Here is a 24,268-nt window from a genome sequence, read left to right as displayed (position 1 = left end):
AAAATAAAGTAAGAATTTCTAATTTCTCGTTGATTTAATCGATATCAATCTGAAAAATAAATCCTATTTTTCAGATTGGTATTGATGTACAGTATTAGCATTTTATGTTGGACTACTTTTCACAGATTTTAACTTATTTATTTATTGATCTAGTACATTCATTAAATAAATAAATTATAGGGTTTATAGCCAATTAATGTGTAGCAGCTCGCAGGGTGAAGCAGGTAAAGTAAAATTTCACCTTAAAGATTATAGCACCCAAGAGAAATCTTAATTATATAAATGTTATAGAAAATTCAGTTTTTTCACTTTTTTAATTCGCCTAAATGATAGAGTATACTTAAATTCCGGTTTAACAGTGCCGCTCTAATTTTATTCAAAACGTGTTAAAATATGAAGTAGGGTAGACTCAATAATTTGTTGATTTATTTTACGTTGTTAATAAATGTTGGTAGTTATTAAAATTGTTATAAAAATATATAATTCTAATAAAAATAGATAAGTTATATAATTTTATAATATAAACATCCGATACGTTACTGAAGCAGTCAAATTGACGTAACTAAATTCTTTGACATGTAATCCTTGACAAGTATGTAGTAAATTAAAGCAAAAATGCAAATATACAGGGTGAGTCTTAAATAAGTGCAAATATTTTTAGGGGTAGTATATACCCCAGAAACAAGAACAGTTAACCTACTACTGCTCATTCAGCCGAAAGTGTCTGCCAGGTGCATGCGAAAACTCCTCGCTTTGTGACGTCATTGTAGTCCTTGTCATGATAGTGTGTGTATTATTGGTTGCCGTATGCAAAACATTCATTATTTAGTTTATTTATTTAAACACCCCATATGTATGCAGTATAGAAAATTAACTGTATAAATCGTATTAAATACTCGGATAATGCATTTTTAACAACAGTTACCAGCATCACATTTTGCAGACATTCTTTTTAGAGTACTTCCATATTTTGCTTTAAAATAATTAATAAACAATATCGTTGGCACTTAGTAAGCACTTAGTCACAATCCACAACACAAAATGGAAGGATTTATACACTCTATCGCTCTAAAAACTTTAAAAATATCTTTTTCACATTTAAAATCGACAAAATAATTAACTCAAAATTTCTCAGCTGTTATTTATATAAGTTTACCATAGGCAACCAATAATACACACTATCATGACAAGGACTACAATGACGTCACAACTGTCAGCTGAAGCGCGGGAAGAGGCGAACGTACGTCTTATGAGGATGAGCAATCCTATTAGTTTACCGTTCTTGCCCCGACTATGAGATTTTTCACAAAAAAAAAAATTTGAAAAAGAAATTTTTTGAAAACATTTTTTGGGATTTTTTAAAATTTTCAATTAAAAACATAATATGTTCATAATATGGCAACATAGAGAGTAAATTAAATTTACAAGAAAGAAAACCCAGAAAAAATCCAGTGGTTCTCAAAACTTAAGAGAAAAATATACATTTTTTTAAATTTTCAAAGAAAATATCTCGGTTATCTTGGACTTATTGGAAAAACGGTAAAGAGAAAATATGTTTCTTTTATGGAGATCTACTAGCCCTGAAAATATTATTTACACTTATTTAAGACTCACCCTGTTTAATTAGTTAATTTTAAGAGAATTTCATAAATGATCGGTTTAGTACACGTATGCATACAGGGTGTCCCAGAAATAAGTGCGAATATTTTACTGGTATACTTTACTATTAAACTGGTATAATTCGACCCCAGAAACACGCCCATGAGTTTTTTTTGCGAAAAAAAAGTGAAAATTTTATGTTTTTCTTGGTGTTTTCCGGAAAATATTGAAAATATATAAAATCAAATGAAAAGAGAGTCAGTGTTGCTTGCTAGCTGAACGATCTTGAGAAACAAGACAATATACGAGCGGTAGAAATGCAAACACAGTCACAAGTGCAGGCAGGATCACGAGCAAGGAGCAATGTAGACCTTCAAATATCGTTTTCTCTTACTTTTTTCACTTACTCTTAAAACTTACTTTTAACTTACTTACTTCACTTACTCTCAAATGTTCTCTGAACTTCCTGAATGCACATTAAACCATCTTACTACTTTAATTAACGAGTTGTTCCAAAAAGGAGTTTTTCCAAACTGCCTTAAGACAGCAATAATTATTCCTCTGTATAAAGGAGGAGATAAAGATGAAGCTTCGAACTATCGCCCAATTGCACTCCTGTCCACATTATCTAAGATCATTGAAAGATTGGTTAAAAAAAGGTTTCTATCTTTTCTCCTTAAATATAAAATACTTACTACCCATCAATTTGAATTTCTAAGTAACAGTTGCACAAATGATGCTGTGTTCGACCTTTTTAATAATATATACTCTAGCCTGAATAACCATCACTTTGCAGCTACAATTTTCTGTGATTTCTCTAAGGCTTTCGATTGTGTAAATCATAATATCTTAATTAACAAATTGCAATACTATGATTTCAGAGGAGTGCCGCTCGAATGGCTTAAGTCATATCTTGGCAACAGAAGGCAGCTTGTGAGGATTGATACGTCTATGTCTTCTTGTAAGCCTATAGAATGTGGTGTCCCTCAGGGTTCAGTACTTGGTCCTATTTTGTTTCTGGTGTTTATCAACGACATTGCAAATCTAGACATTAGCGGTAAAATCTGCCTCTTTGCGGACGATACTAGTTTCACTTGGAGCGGCCATTAAATCTTGGTGCGATTCTAATCTCCTATGCCTCAACCTATCAAAAAAAGTTTTGTCATATAAAAGTACTATACAACCTTTGGTACTTAATAACACCACTATTGACGTCGTGGACTCTGTGAAATTCTTAAGACTTGTTGTAGACAACTTGTTAAAATGGGACTTTCACATCGAAGCTCTATCAAAGAAACTAAACGCTGCCTGTTTTGCGCTAAGATCAGTTTCTAAGGAACTTAACTTCTCAACCTCTAGAGTAGCCTATTATGCCCTTTTTGAGTCACATCTTCGTTATGCCCTTCCATTCTGGGGTACTTGCTGCGCAACAAAATTTGATCGTATTTTCAGACTTCAAAAGAGAGCAGTTCGATATTTATTGGGACTGAACAGTAGAACTCTTGAAGAATTTCTTTAAAAATTTCAAAATACTGACTCTTCCTTCTTTATTCATTTTTGAATCCGTTTGCTTAATCCGCAAGCACATATCTTCTATTCCCGAAAGGCCATCTCATAACTATCCACTTAGGAATGCGGAGCACGATCTTTATCTGCCAACCCCGAGCTCAGAACTAGTTAAAGGTTCAATACTGTACAATGCCAAAAAATGTACAATCATCTGCCTTTGAATATCAAGTCGCTTTCATTCTTTTCCGCATTTCGCAAAGCTCTAAAATCATACATACTGGAGAGAGCCCTATATGCGGTAAACGACTTTTTTGTTGATTATGAACAATTTTGAATTTTAAAATTTTGATCATCTCACACACTGGTCAAAGGTCAAATATTTAATATTTTATAACTCTAAAATTATATCTATTTACTGCGTACTGTTCTGCAATTGTCCATGTATATTCTTTTTGTAATTTTAATGACTTAAATTTTTTTGAATTGTATTAGTTGTATTGTGTATTTTCTGTTGTTTGTATTTTTTTTGTGCTTTTGTTTGTTTTGTCAGTGCTTTGTCGATGAAGCTGTTTTGGCTTTTTGTACAATAAAGCGTTGTTTGTTTCTCACCTTTACAAATTAGAGTTATTAATATAAACTGTCTTTTGTAAAAGAGATATCAGGGATTCTTCGTTGGACACATTATAGCTGTGTAAAGTCTGTCTAATGAGTGAATACTTGACAGTGAGTTGTTGATTGTCATTTGAATTCATAGGTAAATTTGGATTTCTGAAGTCGGAGTCTTCAGACTCCGACTTCAGAAATCCCAATTCGTTGTGGCCAATGAAACTTATTTTTGTTTAGTTACCTATATTCTTAGCTTAGTCGAGTTTCACTCGCAGTAGCCGAATCCATTTATATTTCTGATATATAGGGTGTGCCATTTAAAAAAATATATTTTATAACAACTTTCACATTTGACGGCGTATGACAAATTTGGTAATGGATATTAAAGCTGGGCTAAAAACTCTGTAATTTCTTGTTAATAAATATTCTCGCTGAAAAAGTGTAGGCTGTTGAAAGTGGGATAAAATAAAATTCTAAAGCTTCATTCAGAACTTCGAAATAGACAAAGTTGAATTAATTAGTGGGTTAATTAGCGTAGAAGTTTGTTCATTTAATTTCAATGTAAGCATTCAGATTAGGAATCTAAAATCTAAAGCATTCAGAACGTCAAAATTAGTGGTAGTAATTTTCAGTAAGTGGAAAAAGTTAACAAACTTTTAACTTTTGCCACTAATTATACTTCAAAATTTGGGAGTAATGTCATTTTGAGGTGATGTAATATACAAGCTGGTCCGAACTGTATTCCGGAAACTTCGGCAGCATATTCTGCAGATAAAAATAAGTAAAAAAGTTCGTATAAATATATGTTCTAAAATGCTTAGTTTCGGAGATAAAGGGTGTAGAAATTTCATTTTTATTTCGATTTTTTCCGAATAATTTCTGAAGTAAAGTCAATATTTGGATCAAAATTGGTGTCTGGGAGCTTTTTGACATGAGAAATTTGATTTTGATGTCAATAAGACTCCTATTAGTAGAGGGCGCCACTTACATATTTTTTAACTGGTTTGAAGTATAATAACTTTTCGTTCGTACCTGTATAAAACTACTGAGTAAAAAAATATATATTTACGACGTTTTTTATGTAAAAAAGGTCTCTTGCACAAATCGCTACGAGTAACAGTTTTCGAGATATTTGGAATCGAAATTATCAATACCTGTCATTGACATAAATTAAACATGTTGACTAAATAGTTATTAGACTGAAATTGCGCTCTAGTTGCAAACACGGTACAACAATTACAAGAAATGTTGAACACATACTTGGGCATTCGAGGCTTTGGGCCTTAAGCTAAATATCAACAAAACTAAAATCATGTGCACTCCCCCGGAAGATCACAACAATGCTATAAAAATCGGAGGAGAACTATTGGAATATGTGGCGGAATTCAATTACCTTGGAAGTTTGATTTCGGAAAAGGCCAATATTGACTCTGAAATTCAGCACAGGATTAGTAGCGCCTCAAGAGCATTCTGGAAATTAAAAGACAGGGTTTTCTACAATCATGACTTGAGTACAAAAACAAAACTTGCAGTGTACCGAGCAATTATAATCCCCACCATGTTATATGGGAGCGAAACCTGGGTGCCGTACCGCCGACACACGAACGCATTAAACAAGTTGCAACCGAGACACCTTAGACCACTCTTAAGAGTCCGGTGGTTCCATCATGTCTCAAACGTATCGGTCCTTGAAAAAGCTAACTGCGAGAGTATTGAAGTCATGGTCACAAAATCCCGCTTAAGATGGGCTGGTCACGTATGCAGAATGCAAGAAAACCGCATACCAAAATCTCTGCTTTACGGTGAGCTTGTAGACGGTAAGAGGAGGCCGGGTGGACAATTTAAAAGGTACAAGGACATTTTCCACGAAAACTTAAAGGGAATTAACATGCAGAATGAGTGGAAAAAAGCAGCTCACAATAGAATTCAATGGAGAAGGGTTGTAAACTGAGTTAACAGCGGTAACCAAAAAGTAAAGAGGCAACAAAGCAATGAGATTTTTGAATGTCCGGAGTGCGGTAGGCAGATAACTTCACGTATCGGGCTTTTCAGTCACAGAAAAGCTCATGAAAGAAAACTCCTTGCGTGACCATCTTCTTTATGTGTGTCGAATACTCGTCAGCGAGTAACGGCTGTATGTATGTATGTATATGTAGACTGAAATTATAAATTTGAAATGTTATCGTGCCAAAAGTTCAACAGAAACTGTTTTATCATCATTTTTTGCAGAAAAATGTATGATTAATTTAAAAAAAAAAAAATTTCCCAAGTTTATTATTTCAGTGCAATAACTGTCTACTCAACGTGTTTATTTTTTGTCAATAATGACATGTATTGACTATTTCCATTCTAAATATCTTAAGAACGGAAGCTCGTAGCGATTTTTACAAAGAGATATTTTTTACGTAGAAAGTCACAGAGATGTATATTTTTTCACTCGGAAGTTTTATATAAGTACGGACAAAAAGTTATTACGCTTCAAAACAGTTAAAACACATGTAGGTGGCGCCCCCTACTAGTAGGAGTCATATTGACATCAAAATCAAATTTCTCATGTCAAATAACTCCCAAACACTAATTTTCATCCAAATATTGTCGTTACTTCAGAAATTATTTAGAAAAAATCGAAATAAAAATGAAACTTCTACACACTGTATCTCTATAACTAAGCATTTTAGGACATACATTTATACGAACTTTTTTACTTATTTTTATCTGCAGAATATGCTGCCGAAGTTTCCGGAATACAGTTCGGACCACCCTGTATAATTGAAACCACTAATTTATTCCACTAATGTCGAGGTTCTGAATGAGGATTAACACTGTACAATGTATTGCTAACGAATTTTATTTCTAGAATTCGCCATTATGCTTTACAATCGGACCTTCAAATGGCCGCAATGTTATGTTGCATATACGGAAAAGAACAAGAGAGTTCTTTAAGAAGAGAATCGCTAAAATGTTTAATGTCACCTATGGTAACTATAATTATCTAATACCTCACATAACATATTGTTATCATCTTATGACACATAGAGGCGCTTAACATTTACGTTTCTAATCTATATCATGTGGTATGTTTTACATCAACTGTTCTTTTATAGTTACTAGGACCCAGCAAAAGGTGGTTAAAGGTAACTAAACTAATTCACTTTACATTTTCTCAATTAATTACTCAGTGGCGGCTCGTGTTAGTTTAGTTAGAAAAGGCAATATTGACAGCTCGTTCATATTTCCCATCGTTGGTGGGGAAGTTCCTAGTCAGGTGCTAGGGGGAATTGAAGAGGTGGCTGCCATAACCAGGCAGCTACACTTTTTTACGAAAATGAGATTTTTACTTACTTACCCTTTAAAAATAGGCCGATTGTACCCTGCAGTTATCAGGCCACGTTGTGGAACAGTACCCATATGGCAAAGTTACTGGAGCTACCTTGCTTTCGGTTTACAACAAACTGTACAGCTGTTAGAACTGTCTGGTTTTGCTAGCAAAATTTGTTAAAATGGAGCTGCCTGGTTATTGCAGCCACCCCTTCAATTCCGTCTGGTACTTTGGCTGGGTCTAAGGAGCATCTCATTGTCTTGTCCGTAGAGAAGACGTATAGCTATGCCGGATGGGACTATCCTTTCCGTCAGACCATACAGACACTCTCTGTGGTCATGTTTGACGGGTAGAGGGTGTGAGGGTATCTTGGCTTAACCACTCAGACCAAGAGAAGACAACCTCACCAAAAACCTAATTTCTCCTATGGCGGGACCAGGCCAAAGGGATGCGTAGCTAGATAGATGACTAGCTTCTACTAGTTTCAACCTTGGGCACCAGGGGGTAACTCATTGTATTCTCGTCTCCCTTACTTCTACATGCGGGGCTTTGTACAAGTGGACCAACTAACCAAATTCCAATGTAAGTTGTTTTTTCTTCGACTCACGAGCCACCACTGGATGTAGTTTGTGTATGCTTAGTAACATAATATTAATTTTGGCATAATAGCTTCTGTAGTACCTTTGAACATAAAAGTAGTTGAGGCTGGGAAGTTATTTTGAATATTGTGAAGTATTGTAGCTTGCTTTTTATAGAACTTGACTTGGTTTTTGGAGTTTAATTATTATCTGAATAAAATAATGTATAATATATTAAGTAATGATTTAATTTCAAATAGATTAAAAGTTTATTATCTTATATTTAGTGTTCTAACAATAATATATAAATAACACCAAGAAAGAGTTGGTGATTCGCGATGGGAATGCTAAAGGATAGATTAAAATACGCAACCAACCGTCCAATCAGATGAAAGAGGTACGTACCCTATCGTTGGGTATTGTGCAATCACGTAATCCTCTTGTCGTATGACGGTTAAATCTTTGGTTAGAGTTTTTGTTCTTGTTTTACCATTTTTTGCCGAAGAGTTTTTACCTGTTTTTACATCATATTTTTCTATTTACATCAGATTTATATTTTGTAATTACCTATCAGACAATACGTATTTAGAAAAATAATAAGAATTAGAATCGTGTTTTTTTTAAATCCTGGATATTAATTGGAACCCTTGGTAACATTACTGCTTTTGATATAAAAAGTGCTTTTTTGATTATTTACTTGGGTTAGGATATTAAAATATTGGTTGGATTGTACGACATAAATAGATGTAGGTATGATTATTTATATATGTATGTATTTATAAAGCTTAGTATCTGTTTTGCATTTTCAGTTTTTGATTAGACCTTTTATTTTATTTGTGAAATGCCCACAAAAAAGCTTCCAATGATTCAACATCAGTGTGTTTGCTGCATAATGGATCATTCCTGCTGAATTTTTAGATCATTTGAAGACTACACGGGAAAAACCAGATATGTTACATTTTCATAGAAATTGATAGCGACACAACTTTATAGGCAAGTGTTAGCATTATTCGAGGCACCATCAAAGAAAGCAATAATAATACTCTTAGTCCAGGAGATAGTACAGCTTAGATATTTTGCCCTACAGGAGAAAAACCAGAGTAGTCCACTCGTAATTGCATTTTCTCGGCTCCAGTTAAAATGAACAAAACTGGTTTTTCCTGTGGTCTTCATTTGAAATAACGTAAATAAATGTTTATACATATGTATATGATTATTAAATTGGAGTTAAGGAAATAAAAAAGTTTTTCGATATTAATATATACCAATATATATGTATTTTGAAATAAATTACACTTTTAACAGTTTAATGGAATTTTTAAAGCCAGTTATAATATTTATATTTTAAAAACTTGAAATCATGTGGTTGTAATCACGCATTAAACCACAGAGTAGATTTTAGTGTTAACTTTATATAACTTGTAAGTAAAATAATAAATAAAACAAATATGAAATAACCAACAATTCTAATGTAGGTATATTAAAATACAGTACCATAATAGGTATCTGATACCCTCACTTAACATAGAATAATATTCTACCCAACTCAATACTACGTCCAACATGAGTTTCAAATATATTGGGCCCTAATCGTTCCTGAAAATAGTATTTTTTTACATTGTTATACCATATTCTAAACTATTTAATATTTCAGTCACTTAAAAAGTTAATTTGTATTGAATAATTGTCTACCATTAAAGCAAATTTGGACTAGTATTCTTCATGGGTATAATATTCTGTGTATGGAAATAGGTATTTTCTCCAGATTTTGCGTTCAACCAATTTATTCTCAAAACCTGAAACATCTACGTATAAAAAGTAGACAGGTCAATAATTATAATAAAATTTACCCTTAGAATTACTTCTATTACAAGTAATTTCCATTGGAATACTTTTCCATGACAAGTAATCAACTTCCTAACATTTTTTAATTGATGTAATACTTCCTCATGATGCGAAAGAAAATATTTTCGTTAGTACACAAAGGACAAACGATATGTTGGCTTACTTTCAGATTAGTTACTTTTCCATAGATATCCTCATGTCAATTCAAAGACGATGAAAATGATCATCACATGAAACATCACAAACTAAAAATCAAATAAACAAGTTGATATCGAATATAGAAATAAATTTAGTGTTCTTACCTATTATCGTCCAAATCCAAGTTAATAGATAATTATTTTTTTGGATTTTTATCTTTTATTTTTAAATATATTTTTCGAACTGCTGGTTTTAGTAATTATTAAATTAAACGAACTAAAAAGTCAAAGATAATAAATAATAAACAATTCTCAATTCTCTTGTCAATTAGTAGGTAATATATGAGAGACCCTCCTCCTCATTTCTGTGATTTTCCCTCCTTGTACCGTTATTCTACGACATTGAACTCTTAGCTTATAGGGACGTACAGAAATATCGATATACTACTTTTCGATATTTCATTATATTAAAAATGTGTATCTATTTAGATAATAACAAGTCGATTCATTCCTACTTTTTCTTCAAAGAGGGGGTGATATAGAGAAACGAAGATATTCTTATCCCCATTTATTTCTACCCCCACTATATCAATATCCAATCATATATAGTAAAATATCCAAAAGTAAGTATTAGTTCAGAATGACCGACGAAAATAATTTACAAACCCTCTCTCAACAGACGAGTTTTACTGTTCAACACCAATCTATACTTAGTGTATTACAATCTCCTCCTAGGGAAGAAGAAGAATCTAGAACCTGCGAACAAAATACAAAAGAAAATGAAGAGGAAATTAAGCGACAGTTTTGTGCTATTTGTCAAGACATGGTTGATTGCTACGAAACTTGTGTGCCAAATACATGTTCACACTTTTTTTGCTTAAACTGTATATTAACATGGAATGATGTACATTATGATGCAAAAATGACAACTAAGTGTCCACTATGTGGTTTACATTATAAATATTTAGCAGTTAGCAGAAAAAAAAAATAAACAGCAGTTAGAAGAAATGCATAGACATAATATTGCAATGGAGGATGTTTCTAAGGGAAAGGGATTATTTATTAAACCATATAAAGGAAAAGGACTTTTTATAAAACCGTATAAAGGTGGTAAACTTGGTATAAAAAAAAAGACCAAAAGATTAACATAAGTTTTCCACGTAGACCGCTTACAAATATTGACATTATTAAATATGCAAAGGTAATGAAAATTCCCAATTTCAGGGGTGTATTTATGCTTGATGAACTTCCAAATACAATGTCTTTAAAAGAGTGTGGTGTTGTTAATTTAGATAGGAACATATAAAATATATATAAATATAATATATACATATAAATATATATATATATAAAGGAACACATTGGACTTCATACATTAAAAATGATAATCATGTTGTATACTTTGATAGTTATGGAAATTTAAAACCACCTCTTGAACTTTCAAAATATTTTAATTCAAATGGTGAAGTGAAAGTATTTTACACATATGAAAATAAACAAAAAAATAATTCATACAACTGCGGACAACTTTCTCTAAAATTCTTAAAAAATAATATATAAGCTAACAACATGTAATAAAATAGCATTTACACAATGTCTACGACAATAGCAATATCAGGAAACAGTTCAGTTTTATCAGCTGATTTCAATCCACCTATATATTTGGATGATGAGAAACAATATTACTTAGGTTTAGCAGATTTTGAAACTTTTATGACTATACCCAATATAGAAAAGGGTCACAATAAACTTTATATAGGTGATAAAGTGATTGTTATTCCAGATGGAACTTATGATATAATTGATATAGAAACCTATATAAAAGACAAAGTTAAAACTGTGTTTGAATATGAAAACGTTGCTTTTTTATTAAAACCTAATACTAATACCCTGAAATGTACCTTAATGTGTAGCAAACAAATTGATTTTACAAAAGATGATTCAATAGGAAAAATACTAGGTTTTAAAAGTAGAATCATAGAAGCGGATAAAGTAGATCAATCAGATAATGTTGCTAATATAAGTAAAGTCAACGCTATTTGCATTGATTGTAATATCTGTGTTGGTTCATTTAGTAACGGAAAACCTGTTCATATTATTCACCAATTTTATCCTGCTGTAGCTCCAGGGTATAAAATAGTTAAATCTCCTTTACCCATATTATATTTTCCAGTCAGCGTTAAAGCAATTAACAACATTACAGTAAAAATTGTTGATCAAGACGGAGATCTTATCAGTTTCAGGGGTGAGACTATTACAGTAAGATTACATTTAAAAACAAACGGTTTATAAAATGGTTGTTAGATATAATAGAGGTAATATAAATTATTCTCCAGTTATTATTCCTAATACAATAAAAACTTATAAAAAGAGACTGACACAAAAATTATTCAGTGTCAAATCCAACACCAATCGATTAACACGAAAAAATCATAATTTTCTAAAATCACTAGGTTTTAAAGTCTTAATATAATGAGCATATTAAATGTAAACGAAAAGTTATATATTGATAACTCTATTGTTAGTTCAGAATTACATACCTATCAACCTTACATTTCTTCAAAATTTGATTATAATGATGAAATACGTATACCAATCCAAGAACTTGATGCTTACACTCTACCATCAGAAAGCCTACTTTACATCGAAGGAAAGTTAACAAACACAGAGGGAAATTATACAAAGAGATTGCGATTTACGAACAATGGTATAGCTTTCTTATTTAGAGAAATTCGTTATGAGTTAAATGGTATTACTATTGATACCTTAAGAAATGTAGGACTAGCATCAACATTAAAAAGTTATCTATCCAGTAACACAAATGAAAGTTTAAAACTGCAAAATGCAGGTTGGTTTCCACACAGAAAAGAAGAGGATAGAATTTTAGTTGATGATAATGGAAAATTCTCCGTATCTATACCACTAAAACTGCTAATGGGATTCTTTGAAGATTACAGAAAAATTATAATTAACATGAAACAAGAGTTGGTTCTTATTAGATCTAATAATGACTTAGATGGAGTTTTCTTTAAGGATGATGTAACAACTCCATCTACAACTGTAGAAACCCCAAAAGTTACTTTCGATAAAATCTATTGGAAAGTACCACATATTTCAGTTGATATACCACAACAACTAGCACTCACTAGAATACTGGAGTCAAATAAAGATATACTAATTGGATTTAGAAGTTGGGAACTTGTTGAATACTCTTCCCTAACTGAAACAACACGACACACATGGCCTGTAAAAACAACTAGCAAACTGGAAGCTCCCCGTCATGTAATAATTGCCTTTCAAGAAAATCGAAAAGGAGATGTTAAAAAAGATATGAGTCAATTTGACAATGTAGATTTAACAAATATTAGAATATTTTTAAATTCCGAAAGGTATCCTTATCATGACTTATATTTAAATTTCAAAGAGAACAAATATTCATCTTTATATGAAATGTTTGCCAATTTTCGTTATTCTTATTATGGTACTTCTAATGAACCCATTTTTAATCCTGAGAAATTCAAGGAGATTTCACCAATTGCATATATTGATTGTTCTCATCAAAAGGAAACGCTTCAAACGGGTTCTGTTGTAATGAGAATTGAGTTTGAAACAAACAGTGCAATCAAAAAAGACACATCTGCTTATTGTCTTATTTTACATGATAAATTATTTAGTTACAATCCTTTAACAAAGATTGTCAAACAATTATAAACTTTTACCCCCACCCTCATAGATTTAATATAAATAAGTAAACATAGTGTCTGTAGTAGTAGATATGTCATCAACACTTCAACTAGAAATACAAAATTTTATTTTTAAAATACAAAAATTGAAAGAACAAATTGCAAACTACTCAAGACAAAAAAGTTTAATTAAAAAGTTTAGTGAACTAAAAATATGAGGTTGATTGTGGATATACAAGGATTTAAAGATGAGAAAAACACCTTTTTACCTAAAGAACTTGCAGCTTTTGATGGACATAGAATATCACATTATATCTTTAAGAAACCCTATCCATTAGACTTTCTGTCACCAGAATGTCACAGACAGGCGGTATGGTTAATGAAAAACCATCATTGTATCAACTGGAATGATGGATTTACACCTCACCATTATTTTTCAAATATAATTGAAAAACTCACTGAAGAACCTGAAGTGGAATTTGTTTATGTTAAAGGAACTGAAAAAGCAGAATTTGTAAAGAAATATTCCAAAAAACCAGTGATTGAAATAGATGAACAACCTGCTTTGCCTATCGGAACACCAAAATGCTTTTATCATTCTAAGTCAACTTGTATGTGTGCATTATCAAATGTTTTATATTTGTATGATAATTTTTTTATGAATGAATAAAAATCTATATAATATTTATAACATCTTTTATTATTAAAATATAATTTTAACTAAATTAGTACTTCTACATCAACTAAGTTATTGGATGAATTATCCGGGTTAACTAAATTGCTATTTATGTTAGTGTTTACATCGTCTGTTACTTGTTCGTAAGGTATTCCCCGATCTTTAACAAATTTATTTAAATATGTTATTTGATTTATAAAGCCTAAGTCTATCATTACAGAGAATAATTCTAATGTATCATAATTTTCATAATATTGTGCACACGCACTCATTCCTTTTTCATATTTACGAATCATATCATAATATATTTTTTCCATCTGCCTAAGTTTTTGATAAGTCTCATGAAATGATTCATAAAATTCTTGATGAATACATATTACTGAACTAATTAGTTCAATATTCTCACTTGACATTTTTCACCTTAAAACAAAATATAGTTTTTTAAATATTTCGGAGCACGATATTGACGAAGAGGTCTATGTTTTCTTGATATTGTGCTTCTAACTTCTCCGGGTTGTTGTAACTTGTCTTTAAATCTTTGAAGTAACTGATCTCTAGCGTCATCCAAATGGAACCGCTCGAACACCTTTAAAATTTCTATTATAACTTTTGAATTCTTCGTTACTCTCAGGTATGGAACAATGTGTGTTAGTTCACTTGCAAAATATGTATGTCCCAATGCACGCACAAACTCGTAAAGATTAATCCTTTGTAATAGAAAATCAGCACAAAACTCAGTTATCCTATGACAATCTTCTTTTAGTGGCAAAAATAAATCTTTTTGATTAATTAAAACTATTTGATGAGAAATAGATTGATGGAAATCAGTATATTTTTGAATCAGCTTTCTAACAACATTAGTTATTTTTTTCTTATTGTATTGCATCACTCTCGATGAATAAGAGATTCGCTTTACTTTCTTCTTAAGACCTACCTTACAAACTATATAGTGGGGATAAAAGTAGTGGGGATAAAAGTAGTGGAAATTTATGTATTTTTGAAACGTATATTATATTGGTGGGAGGAGGTAGAATGAGGAGGAGGAAGTAGAAATAAGTGGGGATAAGAATATCTCTGTTTCTCTATATCACCCCCTCTTTGAAGAAAAAGTAGGAATGAATCGACTTGTTATTATCTAAATAGATAGACATTTTTAATATAATGAAATATCGAAAAGTAGTATATCGATATTTCTGTACGTCCCTATAAGCTAAGAGTTCAATGCCGTAGAATAACGGTACAAGGAGGGAAAATCACAGAAATGAGGAGGAGGGTCTCTCATATATTACCTACTTCAATTGTCAATTTTCTCCAGATACCGAACATCATCGATACCGCACGATCTACGACGATTACTTCTTTGATCTGATTGGACGGTTCAATGACGGTTGGTTGCGTATTTTAATGTATCCTGAATGCTAACGGCCATTGTTCACGAAGGCGTAGCTTCATAGACGCGTATTCGTCACTATACACACAACCAAACTTATATGGAATCATCTATTATTTTTCATAATTTTTGAGACGTATGATAAGTTTGTGTTTAACCCTCCGCCAGGCGTGTAGTTTAAAATCACACGACCAGGCGCGTGACGGTATTCCTTGCCGCATTTATATTTTTTAAGTATTCTGTAATTTAAAATATTTTATTGTCAAATTTAGCATAAGAAACAATAACAATCAACATTTTTAATACATATCTACTTTATTAACATATAAAAAAACTTAAACGTATTATCAAAAAAAGGAACCGATGGAAACATTTTTAGTATTCAAAATAAAAAAAAAATATATAACTTTGCCAACTCACAAAAACTAAATCATACCGAACATATTATAATAAAATAAACCAAATGGAACCTTTTAAATATTCAAAAAAATATTTTTAACCACTAGAAGAAGATAAAACTATCATCTAAATGTTTAATCTTCTTCTGTGTTAATGGTCTTCTATAAGTAGATATCTACCGTCTATCACTGTAGTTTTTGCGAATAAATTTGTTGCATTAGTTGCAAAAACTAGTAGTTTTATGGGTTTCGCATACATGGTAGGGACCAACTCGCTTCGTATTGTCTCTAACTGCTACCTTTACCTCTGGAGCATATTTAGCGAGGAAAACTTGAAAATCTCTGGGAAGAGTTTGTATACTGGCTCTTTCCGTCATTACTACATGTTATAAACATATATTTAACAGATTATTATAAACGCAATCGAAAAAATTAATTAACAATTTAGAATTACACTTACATATCCGGGCGTGTAGCGACACGAAGTACCGCAATTTCTGTAGTTGCCAGGTTTACCACAGAATTGCTACTAAACCAAAATCGCTGGATACGCAACTACTACGACCCAGGTTGTCAAATATCCATAAGTAAGAATAATTAAGGGTACAAAATTGCAGTACAAAATTCCGGACGCGCCCGCTCAAGGGTTAAGAATAAAACTCAATCTTTACGGAAGACTTTTAATGAAAAATAATCCATATAGCAATAGAAAAAAAATTAATCAGTTTCCAAAATAAACACAATGGTATTTTTCTCGTTTCTGAAACGAAATGAGATTTAAATTTTTAATGGTCAAAAAGCAAAAACAAAAAGAAAATTGATAATTTTAATGATCCGTGTTGCCACCTCTAGCCCTTATGCCTTATGCTTCTATCCGCACTGACATGCTTCTTATTAAATTATGAACGTTGTCTTTTTTGGGGTACGTTTTCTCATTCTGCTAATGCTGCATCAATAAGCTGTGCGAGATTTCCTGGATTGTTTCGACGAGCTCTAACCCTTCTTTTGATCTGGTCCCACAAGCGTTCGATAGGGTTTTCCCCGGCCCCACAATTTCCCTTTTAAGACATTCTCTAGATACTCTGCTGGTATGGGGTATGGGGAGATGCATTATCGTGCATGAAGTTAAAATTATCCCCAATTGGAGCTCTCCAAAGCCTAACGATTGGTTCTAGCACTAAATCAACATACCTCTGACCTGTTAAAGTTTGTTCAAGTGGTAACAATGGAGTTTTTGCTCCCAGCATAATACCTCCCCAGAACATTACCTTGTTCCTCCTTTATATTTTGGCAACCTGGAGCCTCGCTACTAATTGCCAGGCAATTTTTTAAATAAAAGGCTGCTTATTTCCTGGTCCTAAACTTGCAAACGCCATTTCATACATAACATAAGGACGCAAATCTATCACTCTATGGGAAATATTTTTCACCTTTTTGATAAGTTATAAAATAACCAAGATGCGAAGAGGTTCGAAAAATGCAAAATTTTCAAAGTCGTCCTGTACGAGTGTTTCAGGAACTAAGAGGGCTAGAACAAATCTGTGTGTAGCATCTCGTCGGTGAAATGTGATAAACTGCGAACTCCATTATTCCTAATTTTACAGGAGAGCAAAAAAACGGTACAAAAAAATATGTACACGTGGAGCATTTTGGACTTAATGAATATGAATATAATTTAAAAATTAAACTTATAATTCTTAGAAGATATGGTAGAATCCTTCCATGCTTATCCTATTTTTTTACAACGGTAGTAGACCGAGCTTGGAAAACAGTGCGGTCATTACAGTATGAAAACAGCGTTTCTACTTATTTTTTTAATTTTTATAAAGATTATGTATCATTTACGTGGAAAAACGTTGAAAAAAATAAAACTGATTAGGTATTATGGAAATTCTAGTACAAGTAAGTAATGTTATTTAAACTATTTATAGGACGCCGATGAATTGCTCATATATAGAGAATTTCGTTTTTCTCCTTACCCTTTACGGATACCCCGTATTAATATAACGGATCGACGCAGAGTCGGACAGTCGCGTCGGACTGGCCATATTATATCTATACTAATATATAAAATCCTTAAGTGACTGACATACTGATTAATCACGATCCTGCTCAAACCACTCAACGTAAGAAGCTCAATTTTGGCATACAGGTTGATTCTAGGGTGTAGAGGTTCGATAAGAAGGGATTTTTCGAAATTCCAGTTCCAAGAGGGTGAAACCACCCCTCAAATATTACAATATTTTTTATTTAAAAAACGGTAGTTTCCGAAAAAACGCTTAAACACGTATATTTTATTTTGTTATTTTACATATTTTAAGATTTTTTAAAAATGTATACAGGGTGTTTCGAAAAATCTGGTCATAGATTAATCACGATCCTGCTTAAAGCGCTTGACGTAAAAAGCTGATTTTTGGAAAACAGATTGACTTTGGGGTGTAGAGGTTCGATAAGAAGGGATGTTTCGAAACTCGAATTCTAAGGGGGTGAAACTAATCCCTCAAATATTAAAATACTTTTTATTTAAAGACCGGTGAGTTTTTCGGAAAAACTCTTATACACGTATATTTTATTTTGCTGTTTTAAATATTTTAAGATTTTTTATAAATTTATACAGGGTGTTTCATAAAATATGACCATTGAGTAATCACGATTCTGCTTAAACTGCTTGACGTTTAAAGCTGATTTTGGCAAACGGATTGACTGTGGGGTGTAGAGATTCGATAAGGAGGGAATCTCAAATGCCAAGAGGGTGAAAACGCCCCTCAAATATTACAATATTTGTTATTTAAAAAACGGTTAGTCTTTTGGGAATACGCTTGGACAAGCATAATTTATTTGGTTTTTTTACATATTTTGAAATTTTTTAAAAAATCATACAGGGTGTTCCAAAAAGTTGGGTAATTTCTTAACCACGATTCTGCTTAAACTGCTTGACGTAAAAAGCTTATTTTTGGCAAACGGAAAGTCAAATTCCAACGAGATGAAACTACCCCTCAAATATGACCAAGTTATATAATAATATCGCCATATTGTTTTTTGTCATGCTGACACAAATGTGAGAAAATTTTATCCAGTTTGTATGTTAATGGAAATTCTTGCTTTGCTTTATCATCACCATTACAAATGATTAATTCGACGCGAACGAAGTCGCTGGTACACGCTAGTATATAATATAACTATTAGGGGGCCCCAGCCTTCGCGGGCCCCCTTTATATTTCATTAGGTATTTATTCAACAATATTTGCATTGCATTATGGCATTTGCATTGCATTGGTTTACCTTGCATTCGGGTAGTTCAGTGATTTCTATACAGGGTGAGTCTTAAATAAGTGCAAATATGTTCAGGGCTGGTAAATCTCGATAAAAGAAACATCATATTTTCTCTTTACCGTTATTTCAAATAAATCCAAAACAACCGAGTGATTTCACTTTTAAAATTTCCAATTTTTTGCTAAAATTTTGAGAATCACTGGATTTTCTTTCTTGTAAATTTAATCTACTACCTATGTTGCCATATTGCAAACAAAGTATGTTTTTAAACTAAAAATTAAAAAAAAAATCCAAAATTGTTTTTGAAAAAATTCCAAATTTTCAAAACAAAAAATTCGCGCAAAAAAACTCATAATCGTGTTTCTTGGGTCGAAATATACTACCCCTAAAAATATTTGCACTTATTTAAGACTCACTCTGTATATAATAGGGAAAAATTGACTAAAACGTAAGGCGAAAAATACGCAAAAAAATCCACACGGGCCCCTCCTTACATTGCCACCCGGGCCTCTTTGGCCTAGTGCGACCCTGGCTCGATGTACTGTACTAAAGAAACATACGAGTAAGGATCCGTGTGTTTGCTTTAGAGTGATCGTAAAGGAAATTACGGAGATAGCAGAATTTCGGTGGCTATTTCAGATCACTGGGAGTTAACAGATATTATTGAGTTAAAATAGCAAATTTTCTTTAATGGGAAAATTTATTTGCTTTCCCTACTTATAGAGTATTTTTTCTCTTTCTAATGGTATAAAAAACTTATTAACGCAAAAAATGGAGTTAGCAGGTTGTCACGTTTCACTGACGATCTTTAGTTTTATAAAATAGTAGCATATTGATTGTGAAAACCGCATATTTGTATATCTATTCATAACCCGTAAAACACACGAAAATGGGTCACCCTGTACTATAGAAAATAAGTATCAATCTTTTCATCGACATTATTTTATTACATATATTGCATATATTTCTAATTATTAATTAAATATAGATCAAGTAGAGGTGCAGTTTGTAATAATACTTAGAATTATACCGTGTTGGTTTGTGCTTATACCAAGCGCTTCATCTTCTAAGCAGTTAACAATCATTTCAAATAATGTCACTAATTTGAATAAATTATTTATAGCCTACAGGATCGCCGTACCACACCATACCACCTGCAGATATAGTAGCTGATGGCTGGCTTCCCTTTCCAAAAAACACACGTTCCACTTCGCTAGATAACCTCAAAGTATTAATTGTCCCTCCAAAACCACTGAAGACTCCTTACGTTGCCGTGTATGAATATTATAAAATGGCGTACGCCGAGACTCTGCAAAGATGGAAGTTGCCGTATAAAAGAGCCGAGGTAAATTATTGATTTACAAAGTATTTTAGTATTTTTCATTTGAATATGAAAATAAAAGGAAATAAAAAAATTGTGCGAAAAAAAATTAGAGAGAAATATAAAACCGTATACTCTAGCTTTATAATTTTATGTTTTTTTTTAATTTTTATTCAAAAACGATAATTCTATCACTCGGCTGGATAGCCCCTCTGACTACTACTAACTGCTACTAACCAACAATTTGTTTTGTGTGGTCTGTTTTTGTTTAAATGTTTTATTCATTATTCATGTTGAGGATTTATTTTTAAATTAATGTTAATCGTTAGGCAACCAGAATTTCTTTTGCATAATAAAAATTGTCACTCTAAATTTTACATAACCAAATTGTCACTATAAATCGCTGTCTTTTTTTAGACAGATGTCACTGGTCTTGTCATTACTCAATTCTTTGTCAGAATAAAAGTTTCATCCATAGACAAAGAAATAAAAAGAGACTGGCAAATTAAATGGCAAAGAGAGGGACAACGTTCCCGTAGCGCAACTCAGAACGCAAAATTTCGTTCTATTTATGTTGATCTGCGCATTGCGTCTATTGGGCCCACTATCTCATTCTACTATAACAAGAGAGATTATTAATTAATAAATTAGAATATTAATTAGAACAATCGCCTTTCGTTTTCGTCGTCTTGACAACCAAGATGACAACATCATGACAATTCGTCATGTTTGTTAATTTTTCTTTTGGTGATTTACCTTTTTTTCTAAACTCTCCATTTTATTGACTTATGAATATGGGTAGGGAACAAATTCCTTTGTTCCATATAGGTATTTATATTTTATTACTTATAATTTTAGGTTATACTATTTGTTATTTTGTTTGCTGCAGGAGCCAGTATCATCTATTTTCTATATGTATTGGTGCCCCCTTTCTGTGATAGATATGTTAAAGACACTCGGTAAAATAAAAGTAAGTAGTTGAAAATGGTTCAGGATCATGATTCTCGTAAAGTATTCTTTGCTTGGATATTCACTTTGTTATTGGAATTAGGCAGTTTTTTCGAAAATGAGATTTTTAATGTCCTTTAAAAAAATTGGCTGATCGTTTCCTGCAACAGTCAGTTCTTCTGCATTTAAAATTGGTAGGTGGGTGGAATAAACACTGTTATTTTTTGTTATTATATTATAAAAAGTTTATTTATTTTTATGTATAAATAAATATGTTTATAAAACAGTACAATTTTTGCTTTTTTTATAATTTCCCTTATAATAGTAGTATTCTTTCGTTCTGAAAGAAACTGCAAATTTTTACTTAAACTGATTTATTCCCTACACCATGATTTTTGTTCCCTTTACGTGGTATAGGGAATAAATCAGTTTAAGTGAAAATTTTCAGTTTCAGAATGAAAGAATACTACTAATAATGGCTAATTTAAATTTTCCGCCAGCCAGAATGTGCGATAATGTCTTACGATACGTTTTATATCTATCTCTTTCTTTTTCATATAAAGCACACATAATAAAGAAAGATAGCAATAAAGACGTACGTCCTGCCATGGTCCTGCTAATTGGTTTCAAAATTGTTATTCTGAGTTGCGCTACGGGAACGCGGTCCCACTCTTTACCATGGGATTTGTCAGTCTCTTTTTATTTGTTTGTCTATGGTTTCATCTTAAAATAAAATTTTAATCGGTCACAATTGTTTATCTCCATAATTTACCGGAGTAATAATACAGAAATTACAGTTCAGTTACGACAAACAATTCCTTATTTATAGTGATTTACAGTAAGTTTATTAAATAATACGAATATTCTCGTTGATTATTGGTTTGAAATAAATATGACAGTGTCCTCCAATGAAAATGCGAGTTACTAACTCTAAATTGTAATTCTGAGCTGGCAAATAAGCTAGATACCGTCTAAAGAAGTTTCACTTCAAAAATATCATTGGTTCTATTTATCAATCTAGTGATGGGCATTACGGTTGTCTTTAGGCGGTGATAGCAAAAGATAAAGTTCCATAGTAAGTGTATTTTTTTTTGGAAAATGGATTAAACTTCCAACGTTAACTTTATTGTATTATGATTTTCGGTAAGCGAGAAACTTTTTTATTTGAAGGAATTTTTACATAGTATCTGCCTATGAAATAAAGTAACAATATTGAAAAAGTTTTTAAAACTTGGTACAATCTTCTATTGCTAATACTTTTCTAGTTATCCTAAATTAAATTTACGAATAGGCCGCGCGCGAGACCGCTCGGGCCTCGCCGCCCCGAGGTTCTTCAGTTTTATTTGGTGGCACGGCGGCGGCGCGGCGGACGCGAAGTTCCGTAAGCCTATTTCTGATTATGAGCATTGTACAGGGTGGTCGAAATTGGTCTGTTTTAACAGAGAAAACCTATTTCCTGACTAGATACAGTAAAACCGATATACATGCCATGGGCTCGATTTCTGAGACACGTTTAATGGCGTAAACCGCCTGTTGATATTTTCACTGCCAACTGAGATGCGGGGTATTTTTGAATTTTTTACAATTTTGTAAATTGCTCAAAACTTTTTTATTTTGCGGAATAATAAAATTGTGTAAAAACATACTTAAGGCACTTTTTTAAGCACAATCCAGTGGCGTAGTCAGTTTTTTTCTCTGCTTGCTCTTTTTGTCACAAATAATGAAAAATATAATTTTTTAAATGGAAATCATAGTGGTCTATGAACTTAAAAAAATGCTGACGTTTAACCCTTTTCAACGATATAAAGTTAGGGGTATCTATTTCTAAGAATGAGAGAAATATTAGGTTTTTTAACTTTATATCGAAGCGGGCCTTGATTTTGTGTTGACCTACATATGTGCCTAATTATTTTTTATCACAACTTAATATTCAATATTATTATTTATCTGCATAATTATAGACTTTTGGAAAGGTAAATTAACATGCTATATTAGTATTCGTAATTACAATTGAACTCAATACAATAAACAAAGAACAAGACTAAAAAAAACGTATTTTTTGTGTGGCGAATATAGTTTTCTAAAGAAAATCATCAAAGATGTTCAAACTGAGCACCTCCTTGTTGAATACACAATAAACAACTTTTCCGCACAGAGTTACAACGATTTATTAGGCGAACTAGAGTAATAAGTCCAAAAGCTTTCCTAGTTGCTTTCTGCAACTCTTTTCTCGTCCCAGTGGTTCTTCCCTTATAGATAAGGTCTTTTAATTTCCCCCATACAAAAGTTGAAAGGAGTTAAATTACAGAACCTAGCAGGCCTAGATATGGGGGCCAAGATATTGTGCTATTTGTTCCAATCCAATTCTCTCTAAATTGTCCATTTAATAGTGCAGTTGTAACCCTCGCCTTTTAATTGTAAATGGTAATATACTAATATAGAATGTTGATTTACCTTTTCAAAAGTCTTTAATTATGCAGATAAATAATAATATACAATATTAAATTGTGATAAAAAATAATTAGATTCATTAGATCAACACAAAATCAAGACCCGCTTCGACACAAAGATAAAAAACACGTAATATTTCTCTCATTTTTAGAAATAAATACACATAACTTTATATCGTTAAAAAGCGTTAAGCGCCAGCATTTTTTTAAGTTCATAGCCAACTACGATTTCCATTTAAAAAATTATATTTTTCATTATTTCTGACAAAAAAAGCAAGTATAGAAAAAAATTCACAGTCCTTTACAAAGATGCAACCGGGGGGGCATTGAAAATGATGAATAAAAACGTAAAAATATGATTAGTGTTAATATGAGTGTATTACATACATATGTTTAAATAACGAACTTAACAAAAAACAACAGATTTAAAGATTCACTGAAAAAGTAGTAATGTTAAGATTAAACAAAACATTATCAATAATAATTATGCGATCGCACCTATCCGTAAAACAAGCAAGCAAAGGAACCTCGAAAAA

The 24,268-nt window shown here is 32.0% G+C and overlaps 1 protein-coding gene across 3 annotated transcripts in view; it reads left to right on the top strand.

Annotated features, from left to right (window-relative positions):
• The window catches only part of LOC115883988 (GATOR complex protein WDR59), a 57,270-nt gene that overhangs the window by 14,855 nt on the left and 18,147 nt on the right, over positions 1–24,268 (top strand). Inside the window, exons 10-12 of one of the 3 annotated variants that reach the window (XM_030902412.1) lie at positions 6,572–6,692; positions 6,819–6,848; positions 20,137–20,358. In XM_030902412.1, the coding sequence (XP_030758272.1) occupies positions 6,572–6,692; positions 6,819–6,848; positions 20,137–20,358 (373 nt within the window). Of the gene's footprint in view, positions 1–6,571; positions 6,693–6,818; positions 6,849–8,420; positions 8,550–20,136; positions 20,359–24,268 lie in introns of those variants that run through there. The other 2 variants (XM_030902414.1, XM_030902413.1) reach the window with 2 other exon arrangements.

Source organism: Sitophilus oryzae, unplaced genomic scaffold (assembly GCF_002938485.1).
Source record: "Sitophilus oryzae breed Bouriz unplaced genomic scaffold, Soryzae_2.0 scaffold_2008_pilon_pilon, whole genome shotgun sequence".
Taxonomy (NCBI): domain Eukaryota; kingdom Metazoa; phylum Arthropoda; class Insecta; order Coleoptera; family Curculionidae; genus Sitophilus; species Sitophilus oryzae.
The sequence above is the reverse complement of the archived record's forward strand: the minus strand, read 5'-3'. Positions and strand labels throughout refer to the sequence as shown.